Source organism: Somniosus microcephalus, unplaced genomic scaffold (genome assembly GCF_052327205.1).
Source record: "Somniosus microcephalus isolate GS21.2 unplaced genomic scaffold, FLI_Smic_1.0 scaffold232, whole genome shotgun sequence".
NCBI classification, from domain to species: domain Eukaryota; kingdom Metazoa; phylum Chordata; class Chondrichthyes; order Squaliformes; family Somniosidae; genus Somniosus; species Somniosus microcephalus.
Window position 1 is genome coordinate 73870 of NW_028225419.1, and position 20382 is coordinate 94251.

The following is a 20382-nucleotide window of genomic DNA, read 5'->3' on the forward strand; positions in this document are numbered from 1 at the left end:
GTTAAATTCAGTGTGGACAGGTCCAGTTCTACTCATTTACATTCAGTATGGACAGGGCCAGTTCAACACATTTACATTCAATGTGGACAGGTCCAGTTCACCACAGTTACATTCAGTGTGAATGGGTCCAGTTCATCACAGTAATATTCAATGTGGACAGGTCCAGTTCCACACATTTACATTCCGTGTGGACAGGTCCAGTTCAACACAGTTACATTCAGTGTAGACAGGTCTAGTACAACAGAGTTACATTCAGTGTGGACAGGTCCAAATCTGGATGCTTACATCGAGTGTTGACTGGTCGAATTGATCCCGGCTACATTCAGTATAATTCAGCTCAGCGTGTTTAGTGGCTGTCTTAGTGGATCACGGCGGTAGTAATGACTGTGATGAAGCTAAAGTTGAAATTGACGAAGTTTAATCGGAAATTAGAACTGTCTGGTAGGATGTCAGATCTGACCAGGCTGCTGGGCCTGACATGAACAACAGAGAATTTGGCTAAAAACCTGCAGAAATGTATAATTCATCTGCTGAGGCAAAGAATGGACGAACAGCGTTGTCATAAGTGGAGTGCATCATAAACAGAGATTAAACGTGGGAATTTGGTGAGAGTGGGAGTTCGGTGCAGAGGAGGTAGGCGGTGCTGCTTTTGCTTCCAAGACTTGTAGTCTTTCGTGTACCCGGTGACTATTTAATTTAATCTACCTTCAACTTAAACTAGATCAAGTAATAAGTCAAAATACTAAAAACTATGGTGCAGAAGTTCCGATCTGTACGAGTCTGCATGCGCTGTGTACTCAGCTGTCGGGACATCAGAAATGCCGGTTTCAGGCATGCACTGCACATGCGCTGGAAACCAGCATTTCCGATCTGTCAAGAAAGTTCTTGATAGATCCTCTGCCTGCCCAGGATAAGGGCCTCTGTGGGTGGAGAGTTCTGCTTTTTGGAGACCCTCTGCCAGCAGAAAACAATTAAATTCTTGCGCCTCGTAAAAGCAAGCATAAGGCCTGCTTTTACCAGGATAAGAGTTGAAAAAAGTTTAAAAACAGTTTCGACTGATTTTTCATTGAAAAATAGTTTAAAGAAAGGTAAGTTTATTTTTAGCCCCGTTAAAAACTTATATTATCTTTTTCCAAAAATAAAATTTATTGTAATTTAAAGTCATTTTAAAAGTGTGATGGTTTTTTAAAATTTATTTAAAGTTTTACTATGTTTTGGTGGCGAGCTCTATTAATATATTTGACAGGTCTTCCTGTCAAATGTATGAAGGGAGATTCCCTTCTCTGATTGGCTCTCCATAGTGCACGTGATCCCAGGGACGCTGCGAACCGCCTGTGCCTCTGGGCTACGTGACCCTGCACACTGGCAGTTGGGAGAGGCCCAGGAATGGAACTCTGTGCCTCCCGGGAGCCCTCCGGTCCAAGCGCAGATTTTTCCAGAACGCCTGCGATCGGAATTTCTGGGCCTATAACTTAAGTTGACTAAATCCAAAAAGTTTAATTAAATAAATAAATACAACACTGTTAGACAGGGATGGCAGTGCAGAAGGTGTGCAATAACTACAGCATGTGATTGTTTGTGGAAAGCATCGCGATTCCGGAGAACCACATCTGCAGTAAGTGTCTGCATCTCGAGGAACATCAGCTCAGAGTTGTTGCGCTGGTCTCCAAGGTGCAGACATTGTGGGGCTTCACGGAGTTCGAAAGCTTGCTGGAGACTTTGCACCTCCTGTTAGCACTTGTGGGATGTGGTCATGGGATGCCAAGGGGTTAGTGACTGGGCTCGGCGAATTCAGCAACACCCGCGAACTTCCCTGCAGGTTTAGCACTGGCGCTAACACTTACCACCTTGCCCCCTAGTGCCTCGCAGTTTGTGACGTCATAAAGTGCCCAGGCCCCGTTCCCGCCCAGCATCTGAAATTGCCTCCTGCCCCCTCCTGTATTGCCGGGCATCAGCAACGGCAGGAAGAGGAGGCATTGTTACCTCGGCTGGCTGCCTGGGGAACACTAATTAAAGGCAGTGGTATTATTTGCACCAGTCTGATGCCTGCTGAAAGTTTTCGATGCTTTATTGCTGCATGTCAAAGGCCTCCACTCTCTGAGAGTGTTTGGGGCTGTAATGGCAGTCGAACAGGTCGCTTGGCAACACAGAACTGAGCACAAGCATGTTTTGTAGCATCATTGGCCCTTCACTTTAAGCGAGGGAAACATCCTCCGATGGCCGTATCTTTGCACTCCACATTGTTCAGCACACTGCTGCTACCGCCCCACACTTTAGCGCCCTAAGAGAAGTGGTTAGCGCTTGATTTAGCTCTCCATTTCCCTCTTGGAGCGCTAAAGCTCAATTTCCCGGGAACAGAAAAAGATTATCGCCTGCCGATGATTTTCCGAAATTTCAAAAGTTATCGCCCCAAACGGGGTGCTATGGAATTTCTACCCTTTAATCCAAGAGGCTGTCACATCCCTTAGGATAAGAGGTGGTACCAATCAGGTCTAAGAAAGGAGGGTGTGACTGCGACTCAAGCAGTTAAGGGGACCCCAGGTGCAGTGCTGGAGGAGCCTCGACCTTTGTCCCTTTCCAACAAGTACGAGGGACTTGCGGCCTGTGTGAAAAAAGGAAAATCTGCAGCGTGAATGAGCAAACTGACCATGGCACTGTGGTACATGAGGGCGTTCAAATGGGGGGAGTGAAAAGGAATGTGGTGCTGGTAAGGGACAGTATAGCCAGGGGATAGATACAATTCTCTGCAGCCGCGATTGGGAATTCCGAGATTGTGTTGCCTGCCCAGTGCCAGGGTTAAGGACTTCTCTACGCAGCTGGTGAAGCACTTGAAGCGGGAGATGGAAGATCCAATTGTCGTGTTCCATGCAGGAACCAACGACATAGGCAGAACTAGGAATGAGGTTCTGCTGAGAGAGTTTGAGGGGCTAGCATCCAAATTAAAAAGCAGAACCTTAAAGGTTACCTGAGTCACGCGCAAATTGGCATAGCCTGAAACAGGTTAGAGGTTTAAATGCGTGGCTCAATGAGTGGTATGGAAGGAATGGTTTTCGATTCATTGGGCACTCGCACCAGTATTGGGGAAAGAGGGGGCTGTTCCTTTGGGATGGTCCCCAATTAAACCGGGCTGTGATCAATGTTCCAGTGAATTGAACAACTGAGGCTGTAGATAGGGATTTAAACTAAAAGGGGGAGGAGTCAGGTGAGGGGAAACGTACAAAATCTAAAGAGAAAATTCAAGTCGATAGAGCAGTGTAGCCATTTGGATAAAGATAAGCAGAGTGTGACAGCAGGGACAGAGAGTTTAACCATAATAGTGAATCAGTGAATGCAGTCAAATCAGGGGGAAAAGGTAAAAGATTAATATTAAAATGCTTTATCTGAATGCACGAAGCATTTGTAACATGATAGAGGAATTAATGACACAATAGTGATAAATGGGTTTACAAAGCATTGATTGCAGATTAACCAACGTTGGGAACTAAATATTCCAGGGTACTTGATGTTCCAAAAAGACAGACAAAATGGAAAATGAGGGCGTGTAGCACTGATAATAAAGGATGACATATGTACAGTACTGTGGACGGATCTTGGATCACAAGACCAGGAAGTAGAATCAGTATGGGTGGAAACAAGAAATATCAAGGGACAGAAAACATTAGTGGGAGTAGGTTGTCGGCCCCCCGAAGAGTAGCTTTACCGTTGGACAGAGTATTCATCAAGAAAGAAAAGAAGCTCCTAACAAAGGTAATGCAATAATCGTGGGGGACATTAATCTTCATATAGACTCGACAAATCAAACTGGCAAAAGTAGTTTTGAAGAGGAGTTCATGGAATTCACTCGAGAGAGAGGTTCCTAGAACAATACGCCGTGGAACCAACCAGTGAAGAGGTTATTTTAGATCTTGTCTTGTGTAATGAGACAGGGTTAATTAATAATCTCATAGTAAGGGATCCTCTGGTGAAGAGTGACCACAACATAACATAATTTCACATTGAGTTCAAGAATGATGGACTAAAGTCCGAAACAAGAGTCTTAAACTTAAATAAAGCCAATAACAAAGGTACAAGGGGCGAGTTAACAAAGGTAGCTTCAGAAAATTGATTAAAAGATATGACAGTCGATAAGCAATGGTGAACATTTAAAGAAATATTTCTTAATTCTCAACGAAAATACATTTCATTAAGATACATAAACATCACGGGAAAAGTGATCCATCCATGACTAACTTAGGAGGATAAGGAAAGTATTAGATTAAAAGAGGTTTATAACGTTGCCATGAAGTGTAGTAAGCCTGAGAATTGGGCGAATTATAAAAACCAGCAATGTTGGCCAAAACCTTGATAAAGAGGGAGAAAGTACAAACAGATTGTAAGAGCTTCTACAAGTATATAAAAAGGAAGAAATCACAGAAACCCCACAGTGCAGATAGAGGCCATTACGGCCCATCGAGCCTGCACCGACACATATCCCACCCGATCCCCGTAACCCCATGTATTTAATCCCCCTAACACTAAGGGTCAATTTATCACAGCCAATCAACCTAACCCACACATCTTTGGACTGTGTGGAGGAAACCGGAGCACCCGGAGGGAACCCACGCAAACACAGGGAGAATGTGCAAACTCCACACAGACAGTCACCCGAGGCCGGATTCGAACCCCGGTTCCTGGCACTGTGAGGCAACAGTGCTAACCACTATGCCACCATGCAAGAGAGTGGCGGAAGTAAGCATAGGTCCCTTAGAGGCTGAGACTGTAGAACGTATAGTGAGAAATCAGGAAAAGGCAGTAACGTTAAAAATATTTTGTATCTGTCTTCACCATACCAGACACAAAAAACAGACCAGACATAGTGGGGGCCAATCGTCTAATGAGAGTGAGGAACTTAAAGTAATTAATATTAGTAAAGAAAAAGTACTGGGTAAATTAATGGGACTAAAATCCGTCAAATCCCCTGTACATAATGGTCCAGATTCTAGGGTCCTCAAAGAGGTGACTGCAGAGATAATGAATGCGTTGGTAGAAATTTTCCAAAATTGCCTACATTCTGGAAGGGTCCCAGTGGATTGAAAGATAGAAAATATAACACCGCTACGCCAGAAAAAAGGGAGAGAGAAAACAGGGAACTACTGACCAGTTAGCCTGACGTCAGTCATCGGGAAGATGCTGGAATCCATTGTTAACGAAGTGGTATCAGGACACTCAGAAAATCATAAAATGATTGGGTAGAGTGAACATGGTTTCATGAAAGGGAAATCGTGTTTGAAAAATTTATTAGATCCTTTTAAGGACATAATTAGCAGGGTAGATAATACCTTCACCTAATTCATTAATTTATATGGAAACTAACTGTGGCACTGCATCAGTAACAGCCTTTCAACCTGAAAATTACCGATTTACTCTCTCTGTTTTCTGTCCTTTAACCAATCTTCTTTGGTAGGAAAAATCGAAAAACAAAATATTTTTTATCTGGCAAGAAAATATTAAATGTTGGCGTTCAGCGGGATTTGGCTTACTTGTACACGAAACAGAGAAATAACATAAGAACGTATGAACATAAGAAACAGGAGCAGGAGTAGTCCAGTCGGTCCCAGGAGCCTGCTCCGCCATTCAATAAGAGTTGGCTGAAGTAATCTTGGCCTCAACACCACTTTCCCGCTCTCTTCCCATGCCCCTTGACTCCCTTATAGTTCAAATGTCTGTCAGTCTCCGCCTTGAATATATTCAATGACTCCAACTCCACAGCTCTCTGGGGAAGAGAATTCCAAAGATTCACGATCCTCTGACAAAAGAAACTCCTCCTCATCTCTGTCTTAAATGGGCGACCTCTTATTCTGAAATTATGCCCCCTAGTTCTAGAGACGCCCACTAAGGGAAACATCCTCTCAGCATCCACCCTGTCAATCCCCCTCAGAACCTTATATGTTTCAATAAGATCACCTCTCATTCATCTCAGCTCCAATGAGTATAGGCCCAAGCTGCTCAATCTTTCGTCATACGTCAACCCCTTCATCCCAGGAATCAACCTAGTAAAACTTCTCGGCGCTGCCTCCAAATGCAAGTATATCCTTCCTTAAGTATGGATACCAAAACTGTATGCAGTACTCCATTTGCAGTCTCGCCAGTGCCCTGTAAAGTTGCATCTAAACTTCACTACTCTTATATTCCATACCCCTTGCAATAAAGGCCAACATTCCATTACCCTTCCTAATTATTTGCTGTACCTGCATGTTAACTTTTTGTGTTGCATGTCCTGGGACCCCCAGATCCCTTTGTACCGCAGCATTTTGTAGTCTCACACCATTTAAATAATAATTTGCTTCTTCATTCTTCCTTCCAAAGTGGATAACCTCACATTTCCCACATTATACCCCATCTGCCAAATTGTTGCCCACTCACTTAACCTATCTATATCCATTGGTAGACACTTTCTGTCCTCCTCACAACTTGCTAACCAACCTATCTTTGTATCATCAGTAACTTTGGCTACAGTACACTCGGACCCTTCATCCAAGTCATTAATATAGATTGTAAACAGCTGAGACCAAGCACTGATCCCTGTGGCACCCCACTAATTACTGATTGCCAAACAGAAAATAACCCATTTATCCCGACTGTCTGTTTTCTATTAGTAGCCAATCCCCAATCCATGCCAGTATTTTACCCCCAACCCCGTGCGCTCTTATCTTGTGCAGTAATCTTTTATGTGGCACCTTATCGAATGCCTTCTGGAAATCCAAATACACTACATCTACTGGTTCCCCTTTATACACCCCGTTTGTTACATCCTAAAAGAACTCTACCAAATTTGTCAAACACGATTTCCCTTTCATAAAACCATGTAGACTCTGCTTGATTGTCTTATGATTTTCTGAATGTCCTGCTGTTACCTCCTTAATAATCAATTCCAGCACTTCCCCAATGCCAGATGCTAGGCTAACTGGCCTACAGTTTCCTGCTTTCTGTATCCCTCCTTTCCTGAACAGCAGCGTTACATTTGCGTTTTTCCAATCCGCTGAGACCTTTCCAGAATCCACAGAATGTTGGTAGATTACAACCAACGCATCCATTATCTCTGCAGCCACTTATTTCAAGACCCTAGGATGCAGGCCATCGGTTCCAGGGGACTTGTTGGCCTTTAGCCACGTTAGTTTGCCTAGTACTTTTTCTTGTCGATAGAGATTGTTTTAAGTTCCTCCCTCCCTATCGCCACTTGATTATCTATTATTATTGGGATGTCTTTAGTGTCTTCTACCGTGAAGTCCGAGACAAAATAATTATTTATAATCTCATGCTGTACCTGCATGAAAGTTAACAGCATGCAATTAGGAAGGGAGTTTGTAAGGAAGTCTGCTGCAATTGTACAGGGCCATGGCGGGACCACACCTGGAGTACTGTATACAGTTTTGTTCTCCGTATGTAAAGATAGATATCCTTGCTTTATAGGGGGTGCAACGGAACTTCACTAGATTCATTCCTGGGATGAGAGGATTGTCATATGAGGAGAGATTGAGTAGATTGTGCCTATACTCTCTGGAATTTAGAAGAAGGAACATTGAAACATACAATTTTCTGAGGGGGCTTGAGAGAGTAGATGCTGAGAAGTATTTCCTCTGGCTGGGGTGTCTAGAACTAGGGGCATAGTCTCAGGATGAGGGGTTGGCCAGTTAAGACTGAGAGGAGGGGAAATTTCTGGACTCAGACGATTGTCAATCTTCTGAATTCTCCAGCCCAGAGGACTGTGGATGCTGAGTCGTTGAGTATATTCAAGGCTGAGATCGACAGATTTTTGGAATCAAAGGGAATCAAGCGATATGGGGATCGGGCAGGAAAGTGGTTTTGAAATTGAAGATCAGCCATGATCTTATTGAATGATGGAGCAGGCTCGAGGTGCCATATGGCCTATTCCTGCTTCTATTTTGCATGTTCTCATGTTATCAAACACTCCCAGGGAAAGAAAAACATGCGTTAGATGCCGTGTGAAGCTCCATCTTCTTGGTCCGATACTGTGTTTCGGGGTCAGGTTCTGTGTCACTGCTGAATATGTTTTTCTTGTACTTGCTGATTGCTATGAAACAGTTACATGTGATTACATACAATTTCGCTATTATTAGATCATGTTGTTTTCAATGTGGGGCACTAACCTTAGCAAGGAGATACTCACCTCGGAGAAAGTCAGGCGAAAAATCACCAGCGTGATAAGACGGATAAATGGACTGAGTAGAGAGACCGAGTTAATTTCTACTAAAATATATGGAAATGAGATTCTGTGACGGTTTGATCGAAATGCTCGAGTAATTAAGGAAGTCACAGATAACATAACAGAACTCTTCTCACTAGTAGGGGAATTTAGAACTCCGGGGCATCATGTTCGGATTCCAGGTACAGCCAGTTGATAGCGTTTTCCCTGGAAAATGGGACTGAGTACTTGCTTGAGAAATATTGGTTGTAGGGAATAACAGTCAACATCTTGTAGTGTTAGATAGGGGAGGTAAGACCAGGTGTGGTCTTCGGGTGAAGCAGGGTTAGAGGGCGAAGTTAATCGGGCCAGGGTGGACAGATGTTGTCCAGTTCCCATTTTAAACTGACATATCTTGCTGTTTTTATAAATGGCACTGTGATTTTATATTATTACAACATGATCTCCTGCGTTGTTGCACATAGGGAGTTGAAACGAAGTCACCACATTTTTACAGTTTGGGAATCAGTTGATTAGAGCAGCGGAATCTGTCTAAATTATGAGCTGCGGAGTCGGGAAACGGAAACCTGGGGTGCTACACTGCCACCCCCGTCGGAAGGACGGAACGACATCGTGACCTAATTAAAAGTTCATAAGAAGGCATATGGGGTGGGGGTGGGGGACGATTTTCCCCGGATAACTTAGCCGCTAAAGAGCCTCCGAGGTGGCCAGGCTGGGGTCTTAAACTGTAACGCTGGTTTAGCCCGCCTTTAGCGAAAGACGCCATCTTGGTCAAGGAGTTGAAGCTTGCGCTATGAACGGCCGACGGAAGGTCATTAAGCAGCTAATTGACACTTAACTTGCCTGCTGGCGCTCATTAATGAGGCGGCACGACATTCTGGTGGCCGGCGCTGGACCTGACGCCCTTTCCTAACAGCGACCAGCTGACTGGGAGTAAACGAGTAGTTGCTGAAGATTTGGAGCGCTGTTTAAATGCTCATCGTCTTTTACTGTCCACTTGCTGCTGGAGCTTTGAAGAGGATTATTGAAACACATCGGGAGGCTTTCTAGGAAACTTCGTCAAGACTTCACCAACAGTCTATCAACATTTATTCTGGAAATTCTCTGAGGACTTCTCTTATAAACAGTGAGCGCTGTGTTAATCTACCTTATTGGACACCTTCCAGGAGTCACCCGGAGAAAGAAACGGGATCGGATCGGATCAGCCACCCGTTAAATGCAGCGCCTTATATTTGCTGCAAATATGATGAGAGGGGATCTCATTGAAACCTATAAAATTCTGTCAGGTCTGGACAGACTAGATGCAGGAAGGAGGTTTCTGATGGCCGGGGAGTCCAGAACCAGGGGTCATAGTCTAAGGATAAGGGGTAAGCCATTTAGGACTGAAATGAGGAGGAATTTCTTCACCCAGAGAGTGGTGAACCTGTGGAATTCTCTGCCACAGAGGGCGGTGGAGGCCAGTTCATTAAATATATTCAAGAAAGAGTTGGATATATTTCTTGAGGCGAAAGGGATCAAGCGATATGGGGAGAAGGCAGGGACAGGGTACTGAAATTGGATGATCAGCCATGATCTCATTGAATGGCGGAGCAGGCTCGAAGGACCGAATGGTCTACTCCTGCTCCTATCTTCTATGTTTCTATGTTTCTATGTTTCAGTGAATGGAGCTGAATATCAGGTGCTGTGGACAACAGGCGCTCGATCCAATACCGCCCGTTCTGCATCACCACCCGAGATGAATTGCTAGACCAGATGAATTGAAGGTGTTAATGAACACATGGGTGTATGATATTGTTGCTGTCACAGAGACATGGGTGAGGGAGGGGCAGGACTGGCAGCTCAATATTCCGGGTATAGAATCTTCAGGCGAGAGAGAGGGGGGTGTAAAAGAGGAGGGGGTGTCGCAATATTAATCAAGGAGACAATTACTGCTGTAAGGAGAAATGATATCTTAGCAGATTCCTCTAACGAGGCCATATGGGTAGAACTTAAAAACAAAAAGGGGGCAAGCGCTTTGCTGGGAGTGTACTATAGGCCCCCAAACTGTCAGGGGGAGATAGAGGAACAGATATGTAGGGAAATCTCAGAGAAGTCTAGAAATAATAGGGTAATAACAGTAGGAGATTTCAACTTGCCCAATATTAACTGGGATAGCCAGAGTGTGAAAGGCTTAAAGGGTATGGAATTCTTAAAATGCATCCAGGAGAGCTTTTAGAGCCAGCATGTAGAAAGTTCTACAAGAGAGGGGGCGTTACTGGACCTAATTTTAGTGTATGTAGCTGGGCAAGTGGTAGAAGTGTCAGTAGGAGAGCATTTTGGTGAAAGTGACCATAATTCGGTGAGATTTAAGGTAGACATGGAAAAGGACAACGATGGACCGGAAATCAAGTTTCTAAATTGGGAGAAGGCCGATTTTAATATGATAAGGCAGGATCTGGCCAAAGTGGACTGGGATCAGCTACTTGTAGGAAAATCCACATCAGAGCAGTGGGAGTCTTTCAGAAAGGAACTACAGAGACTACAACGCCAACATGTTCCCATAAAGGTCAAGGGTGGGACGAACAAACCCAGGGAACCTTGGATGTCAGGGATGTACAAGGATGTATTAGGAAAAAAAGGGAGGCTTTTGGCAGATACAAATGACTGAAAAGAGTGGAAGCCCTAGAGGAGTATAGAAAGTGCAGGGTGTACTTAAAAAAGAAATTAGGAGAACGAAGAGGGGGCATGAAAAAACACTGGTGGACAAAATAAAGGACAATCCCAAGGTGTTTTATAAGTATATTAAGGGCAAGAGGATAACCAGGGAATGAGTAGGGCCCATTAAGGACCACGGTGGCAATCTGTGTAGAGCCAGAGGATGTAGATGAGATTTTAAATGAATATTTTGCATCTGTGTTCGCTATGGAGAAGGACGATGTAGGCATAGAAATCAAGCAGGGGGATTGTGATATACTTGAACAAATTAGTATTGAGAGGGAGGAGGTATTGGCGGTTTCAGCGGGCTTAAAGTGGATAAATCCCCAGCCCCTGACGGGATGTATCCCAAGCTGCTGATTGAGGCAAGGGAGATTTCAGGGGCCCTGACACAAATTTTCTGAACCTCCCTGTCCACAGGGGAGGTACCAGAGGACTGGAGGACAGCTAACGTAGTACCATTGCCCAAGAAGAGTAGTAGGGATAAGCTAGGGAATTACAGGCCAGTGAGCCTAACAGGGAAAATTTTGGAAAAAATTCTGAGGGACAGAATTATTCCCCACTTGGAGAGGCAGGGATTAATCAGGGATAGTCAGCATGGCTTTGTCAGGGGGAGATCATGTCTGAACAATTTGATTGAATTTTTAGAGGAGGTGACTAGGTGTTTGGATGAGGGTGGTGCAGTTGATGTACTCTACATGAACTTCAGTAAGGCATGTGACAAAGTCCCACTTGGGAGGCTGGTCAAGGAGATAAGAGATCCAGGGCAATTTGGCACATTGGATCCAAAATTGATTTAGTGGCAGGAGGCAGAGGGTGATGGTCGAATGTTGTTTTTGTGACTGGTAGCCTGTGTCCAGTGGCGTAGCACGGGGATCGGTGCTGGGTCCTTTGCTATTTGTGGTGTACATTGATGATTTAGTGATGAATGTAGGAGGTATGATCTGTACGTTCACAGATGACACGAACATTGGAGGAGTGGTAAAGAGCGAGGCGGTAAGCCGCAGGCTACAGGACGATATAGACATTATTGTTAGATGGGCAGAACAGTGGCAAATGGAATTTTACCCTGAAAAGTGTGAAGTGATGCATTTTGGGAGGACTAACAAGGCACGAGAATACACAATGAATGGTAGGAGCATAGGAAGGACAGAGGATCAGAGGGACCTTGGTGTGTATGTAGATAGATCCCTGAAGGCAGCAGGACAGGTAGATAAGGTGGTTCAAAAGGCATATGGGATACTTGCCTTCGTTAGCCGAGACATAGCATATAAGAGCACGGGTTATGATGGAGCTGTACAAAACTGTAGTTAGGCCACAGCTGGAATACACTGTGCATTTCTGGTCGCCACGCTATACGAGGGATGTGATTTCATTGGTGAGGGTGCAGAGGAGATTCACCAGGATATTACCTGGGCTGGGGCGCTTCAGCTATTAAGAGAGACTGGACAGGCTGGGATTGTTTTCCTTAGAGCAGAGCAGGCTGAGGGGGGATCTGATTGAAGTGTACAAAATTATGAGGGGCATAGATAGGGTAGATAGGAAAGAACCTTTCCCCTTAGCAGAGGGTTCAATAACCAGGGGGCATAAGTTCAAGTTAAGGGGCAGGATGTTTTGAGGAGGTTTGAGGAAAAACTTTTTCACCCAGAGGTTGTTTGGAATCTGGAACTCTGCCTGAAAGGGCGGTAGAGGCAGAAACCCTCACAACATTCAAGAAGCATTTAGATGAGCACTTGAAACGCCATAGCATACAAGGCTACGGACCAAGTGCTGGAAAATGGGATTAGAATTGACAGGGCTTGATGGCCGGCGCAGACACGATGGACTGAAGGGCCTCTTTCTGTGCTTTATAACTCTATAACTCTATGACTATGACCCATCCACATATCAATTCTTTTAATCACCTTTAATATCTTAATTAGATAAACCCTTAATATTCTATAATAAACAGAATATAAGACTAGTCTATGCAAACTGTTTTCATAATGTAACCCTATTAGCCCAAGTGCCATTCTGTTGAATCTGCGCTGCTCCCCCTCCAAGGCCACTTATCCTGTCCTAAGGTTCGGTGCCCAGAGCTGACTGCAGTGCCACAGATTCGGTCTGACCAGGGCTCTGTACAGCTGGAACAGAACTTCCATTCCTTTCAATTATAGCCCCTTTGATAAAAAGGCGACCATTCCATTAACATTTAAATTAGATTTTTGTGCCTGACTACGAACTTTTAGAGCTTTCTCTACTTGGACACCTAAATCTCTCCGTTCATCCACAGTTCCTAATTTCCCATTTTATCAAACACTCTGATCTATCTTTCTGAGGGCCAAAGTGGATGACCTCACACTTCCGCACATTGAACTCCAGCTGACACAGTTTTTCCCATTCAGCTTATTTCTCCATGTCCCTTTGCAACTTTCTGCTCCCACCTACACTATTTACTGCGCCACCTAACTTGGTGTCTTCAACAACCTTTAATATACGGCTCTCTATCCTATCATCTAAGTCGTTTATGATTAGTTTGAAAAGCCCCTGTACCGATCTCTTGGGGCACAACCAGCCACATCCTGCCAACCTGTCAGCATATGCATTAACCCTACACTCTGTCTCCTACCTCTGAACCAATTCCCTACCCATGTCAATAGGTTGCCTCCAATTCCATTCACTCTCATTTTTGTTAATAGTCTCTTATAACCTGATCCAATGCCTTCTGGAAGACCACATAAATAATATCCTTAGACACTCCATTATCTACTATGTTAGTTCTATTTAATAAAAATTAACTTGTTTCATTCGAAATGCCTTGCCCGGTACAAATCTATGGTGGCTCTCTCTGACCAGTTCATATCTGTCTAAGTGCCCAATCACTCTGTCCCTAATAACAGATTCTAATAACTTCTCTACAATAGACCTTAGACTAATAGGCATTTAATTTCCGATTTTGTCTCCGCTACCCTTCTTCACTAATGGAGTGACGTGGGCATGTATCCAATCCATGGGGCATTTCTGGTTCAGGTGAATTTTGGAAGAACATGGCTAAAACATCTACAATTTCCTCACATACTTCTGTTAATATCCTGCGGGGGAAACCATCAGGAACTGAAGATCTGTCTACCTTTAGTCTCATTATTTTCTCAATGACAAGATTTTGCTTATATTAAATCTGGTAATCAATTCTAATTAATTAAAATCTGGACCTTGGCATTTGTAACCCTTAAAAGTTGACAGAAAAGTCTGACATAAAACCTAACAACCTAGCGTAATGTTTTAGTGTTAGGATGTGTTTGCGTTTCTAAATATGTTTCCCGTCCATCTCCAATGACATGAAGCCAACATTGATTCACAAATGCAACCATTGCACAGCGTTGTTTGCAACTATTGTTAGCGCCCTGCATTGATCCACCTATTGAACTAATGGCACCCACACAGGGCAAAGACCACGGCTCCCAGCCTATTGTTAGCGGCCCTCATTGCTCCACCTATTGACCTAATGGAATCCACACAGAGCAAGGACCACGGATCCCAGCCTATTGTTAGCAGCCCACATTGCTGCACCTATTGTACTAATGGATTACACACAGAGCAACGACCATGGATCCTAGCAGATGGTAAGTGGTCAGCTGGGTGCTTCCTGTAAACGAGATCACAGGATCTTTCTCTGCGGCATTTTATGGGCACATTTCGTGTAAATGGAGCACCATCAACATAAGCACGGATAACGCAGAAGCAGATTGTCTTGTTTTATTAACATTTTAAAATGTTGCTAAACTGTTTAGTGCAATACCTGTGCAGCTGCCTATTTTATAACAAGTTGCTGCACAAAGTACAAAATGTTGCAAATATACTTAAATTAACATCAAATTAGTAAGCATTTCAGGGATACTTTATAAATTTTGTTTAGTATTTCAGGCGGCAGGTGGACAGTTTTCATTTCTTCTCGAAATTTTACACTAATTTAGCAATTAGAGTGATGGGAAATTTCACTGCAGTCTTCAACTCCTCTCTGAATTTAGTCTGAGTCACGGCATAAATACAAGTGTTTGTGCAAGAACTCAACAGTTGAAGCATGAATCCTATTTGTTGTAGGACATCCGAAGTACTAATAGTCATATTATTATACATTGCATTTATGCGCAAGTAGATTGAATTCACCAAAAACATCACCCATAAAAGGATAAAATTTGCGGATATAACAAACAGTAAAATGATGGATTTCCTTCGCTTCTCCATCTCTGGATCGCTGGGACTCTCCCCACTGCTGTCGGCCCGGAGTCTCCTGCGTGCTCTGCTGGCTACTAAAATGTGTCTAACGGTTAAAGCATTGAGCAGCAGAATCAAAACAAAAGGAAGAAATGGGGTTAAAATAAAATGAAGAGATTCTATTGCCGCCCATACCCGTGAAAGGAAAACACTGTCTAATATATTGCAAAACCAAGGTATGTTAAACAGTAAATAGTCACTTGTGTACATAAAGTACCAAAAAATGCTTTGCAAACAAAACAGCACAGTCACTGTTCCTAGAACCACAGCCGCGGTTTTCTCAGTGCAATATTTTGTTTTCAGCTTTTGGCAACAAATGGCCACAAATCTATCAAAGGTGAAAGCGACTGTGAACCAGACAGAACAGTCTGTGACTGCGTACAGCAGGACGGCGTGGATATTACACACTTTAATGTTCTGCACAAAAAGGAATTGTGCAGCGTGAGCAATGGGAATCTGTCTTAGTATCACGTCAATTATAATGACCAGAAGATCCGCCGCTGCCATGGATACCAGGTAACGAGTGACACATTTGGAGAGACCGCACCTTCCTCGAGACAGGATCACAATCGTCACCAAGTTCACTGTAAGGAAGTTTATAAAACAGAAATTATACATCAGGCTCCAACAGAAGCAGCAACCCGGTGGAGTTCGGTCTGAAATTAGAAGTGTTACTAATACATCCAGGTATAGAGACTGATTATTTTAACTGTGACAGGGCTTTCTGCTGGAGGCAGGTTTTACAATAAAAGCAGAAACAAGATGTGAAATAAAAAATTGAAAGAATAAAATTAAACACAATGAATAAAAGGATCTACAGAAAATTAAATGAAAAACCATTCCTGTGAGGGAGATTACTGGTGGATCTGGTCGATAACAACACCCTGTTGTAGCTGGAGGCAAAAATGACCCACAATTCCCAGGTTTGGACGAAAGCCTGTGCGGAATTGGCCGTTCACTACTACAGGTGTCCCAGTGCTGTAGGATCCGGGTGGGAAATGGGGCAAGGATGATCATTCTGATCACTGGCAACCAACACCGACTGGAAGGTGAACAGGTGTGGCACTGAGATGAGAACAGCTTTAATGGGGTTCTGATACCTACTATGGACTCTGTCTATGGTCTCTTGGTGAAGGCGTTTGTACCCTCGTAGCCCTGGGCCCAAAGGTTCAGCACTTTCAGAACAGGGGAGAGAAAAGAGGGAGGTAAAATAACAAAAACACACACGCAGTAGATGGGAAGACATTACATTATCAGGGAGTTCCCGGGACTAGAAGGTGGAGATGAACAAGGAGCGAGATGAATGAGGTGGTCTCCTCCAGCAAGACTGCGGGTGAGCAGTAGTAGAAAAAAGCAGAGCGGAGCATATGTAGGTCTTAGGTGACGATATTGGACCTGCGCTTGGAACAGAGGAAGTGGAGGGAGAGGAAAGAAAATATATTATATATAAATCAGTATTACAAATAATTGTATTAAAAACTCAGTCATTGGATTCATTCAGAGTCAGTTCGGCCAGTCATTGGATTCATTCAGAGTCAGTTCGGCTCGTGTTGAGTGTGAAGCTCATGGGTTCAAGCCCCATTCCTGGGCTTCAGCGGGTTAGCACTGCTCAGAGGTGCCCGCCTTCCCGGGATTGCCTTGGCCCACTCTTCTCATTCATGGGATGTTATAGTTGGGACTATTTCAGGAAGAACATGGAGCTCTCGGTGTCATTGCCAACATTCCCGCACCAGACAACATCAACCAAACGAGTTACCAGCTGCTGTGTGAAAAATTGCGGCTGATTTTTCTCCAAGTTCTCTCAACTTCATGTGTGTAAATGTCAAAAACATATTATTTTTCATGCAGATAACATAAAACGTGGTGTAAATCTAATGCTTTATTTTAATTTAAAATTATTACTTTCAGTTCATATATATATTGCAATTAATTTACAGCGGATTTCCCAATGCTTTACCAATATACTTCCTTAGAGTAAATTACAACGAAACAAATAATCGCTTATTAATGTGAATTGTGCGGGTTTCCAATTGATTATGGAAAGGACACAGGAGATTATCCAAAGTCAGGTTGCGCCTCACTGAGAGACTCCCTGAACTGTGCAAGACCCGCATGGCTTTACACTGATGTGTCAGAGTAATGATTAATATTAAGTTTTTGGAAATACGATTAATTGACTATATTACTGGAACAAATGTAACAAACTTGTAATCCTGTCTTAAACATCCTCAACCAATGGGAGGAGTGTGGAGTAGGCGATGGTGGAAAGTCAGATAGTGAAGTGGAGCTGCTGATTTTTCTCAAACGTTTCTGTGTATTTCTGGACTCTCTGCCAGATCGCTACTGCTCTACCTATTGAACTGTATGCAGAATACTGAATATAAAATCTTCCTGAAAACACATTTCTGATCTAATGGAAATGCACAGTTCCGGCATCAGGCTGGTGTTAAAGAATCAAAGTACAATAAACTCGCAAACTTTGTTAAACACATGGCAGGAGTGAGGCCGCATTGTCCATTAAACTCAGACCAGTGAACAGGCGACTGTGTAACAAACACATCAAGACAGACACCTTCCAATACCGCACACCAAGAGGGATACATGGGACACAACCAACAGCGGGGAAATTATCTAAATCACAACAACAGTTACAATCAAACAGATATGGTCCAGAGAATTACTACCTGCAGAGAAGAGTAGACATTACTGTTGGTGATGAAGTGGAAAACCCTTAACACTTCCATGTAGCATTTCTTGGCTCACTGTTTGAAGAGAGGAGTTAACTGATTTCAGATCAGTGGGTGGGAACCAGGGTAAAATATGTAACAGCAACAGATATTTCAGGCACGCAAAGCTTTCATGTCCCTTCATCATAAACAACATTACTGAACCAACAGTTACTTCCCAGGAACATGTCATGATCGGGAACGCCGCCCCACCTGAATAGATGGTGGAAATGATATTGTAAATAATTTTAAACGTGTGTTTGGCACCAACCTGAGGATGAGGAATTACAGGATTACCGGTAAAAAGTGGGAATCTGGGACTGAGCATGACTGCTCTTTAACAGAGACAGGAACAGGTGCGAGGGGCTGAATGGCCTCCTTCTGTATTGTCAGTTTCTATGATTCTATGAACATCAGCGACCTGAGACGGTGGCAGGAAATGGGAGTCACAGGAACAGTAACACAGTTAAAATGGTGCACGGAGTTAATATTTGGACATACCAGTAACATCGATTATCCGTGTCTGGGGAAGATAATGGGAAACACAGAACAACAGCAATATATTTAAACATGCTTCACGATGTTAATAGTTGGACTTACTGGGAACACCAGCGGCAGCGATGATGGGGTAGTAAATCTTTTGTACGTCCAAGATTGCCCACAGCACCGGAAGACTTCGTGGGAAATCCCGAACCATGTTTCCACTTTTGGCAGGAAATCAGTGCTCAGGGCACCGCTCCCACGGAATGAATGGAATAGAGAATTCAAAAGAGCAACTCATTTATATTAGAGTATAAACTCCAGAGAGACGAGCAGATTCCCTGGGAACTGACATTAATTACAGTCGTTAAACAAACAGATCAAGTTAACCATTTCAGCCCCAACAATTCTAACATTTCAAAATACAATTAAACAGGCATTGCACCAATGGAAAGTGACACCCTTCAACGATCAGAACTTTTTGAAAAAGATTGGATAGAAAACAAAACGTGACCCTGACAGTCTGAGAGCAGGGACATGAAGTGTGTGCGGATTAATTGGCAGAGTGCAAATTGTGTATGCCTTTAAATTACACTGGACTCTGTCTCTGTTTAAATTATACTAGACCCTGACTCTGTTTAAATTACACTAGACTCTGTCTCTGTTTATATTACACTAGACCCTGTCTCTGTTTATATTACACTAGACCCTGTCTCTGTTTATATTACACTGGACCCTGTCACTGTTCAAATTACTCTATACTCTGTCTCTCTTTATATTACACTAGACCCTGTCTCTGTTTATATTACAGTAGACCCTGTCGCTGTTTATATTACACGACACCTGTCTCTGTTTATATTACACTAGACCCTCTCCCTGTGTATATTATACTTGGCCTTGTCTTAGTTATCTTTGCACTAGACACTGTCCCTGTTTGTATTACCCTAGACCCTTCCTCAATTATTACTGCACTAGACCATGTTGTTGTGTATATTACATTAGACCGTGGCTCGGTTTATTACATTAGCTCCAGTCTCACTTATTATGCCAGAAATTCTTGCCTCTGTTTATATTACGCTAGACCGTGACTCTGTTTATATTATACTGGACCATGTCTCATTTATTGCTGCTCTAAATGAATTTCCAGGCCCTGGATTAATGAGAGCGTTTTTAGGCCTTTTTGCCCTCACAGGTTACATTCGCACCTTTAGATTTGTATTGTTAGCAAACCTATATATATTGCACTCGGTCCCTTCATCTAAGTCACTAATATAGATTGTAAATAGCTGAGGCCTCAGCATTGATTCTAACGGCACCCCACTATTAACAGCCCGCCAATCTGAAAATGAACCGTTTATTCTTACTTTCCATTTTCTGTCCTTTAATCAGGCTTCTATTCTTGCTAATATATTACCCATAACCCAAGTGCCCTTATGTTGTGCAACAACCTTTCATGTGGCACCTTATCGGAGGCATTTTGGAAATCGAAATAAAATAACTCCACTGGCTCCCCTTTATCCACCCTACTGGTTACATCCTCAAAAACGCTAATAGATTTGTCAAACACGATTTCACTTTCAGGCTATGTGGCCTGTAGATCTCTCTTTTTGGTCTCCCTCCTTTTTTGAATAGCAGTGTTACATTTGCACGACTGCCCCAGTCGAATTTCTAGGCCAAAATATTTGTTCAAACTCGCTCCCATTTCCATCTTCACCATTATAACTGCTGCAGTCTCAGACTCCACGTTTACTTTTGCTACTCTCTTTCTTTTTACATACTTGTTGAAGCTCTTACAAACTGTTTTTATATTTTTGCTGGTTTGCTCTCAAATTTGATTTTCTCCCTCTTTATCGATTTTTGGTCATCTTTTGATGGTTTATAAAACTCTCCCAAGCCTCAGGCCCACTACTCTTCTTAGCAATATTATCAGCCTCTTTATTAACCCACAACTATCCGTAACATCTTTAGTTAGCCACGGATGGATCATTCATCCAGTGGATATTAATTTCTCACTGGAATATGCAT

At 43.2% G+C, this 20382-nt stretch overlaps 1 protein-coding gene across 1 annotated transcript; it reads right to left on the reverse strand.

Moving 5' to 3' along the window:
• Window positions 1-14618: 14618 nt before the first annotated feature.
• On the reverse strand, window positions 14619-18625 carry LOC147082027 (putative G protein-coupled receptor 139). Its single transcript, XM_085980523.1, has 2 exons — window positions 18478-18625; window positions 14619-15735 (listed from the first exon to the last, which is right to left on the reverse strand). Exons 1-2 carry the CDS (start codon window positions 18572-18574, stop codon window positions 14837-14839), a joined length of 996 nt encoding a protein of 331 aa, XP_085836649.1. The 5' UTR covers window positions 18575-18625; the 3' UTR covers window positions 14619-14836.
• Between the last annotated feature and the right edge of the window lie 1757 nt (window positions 18626-20382).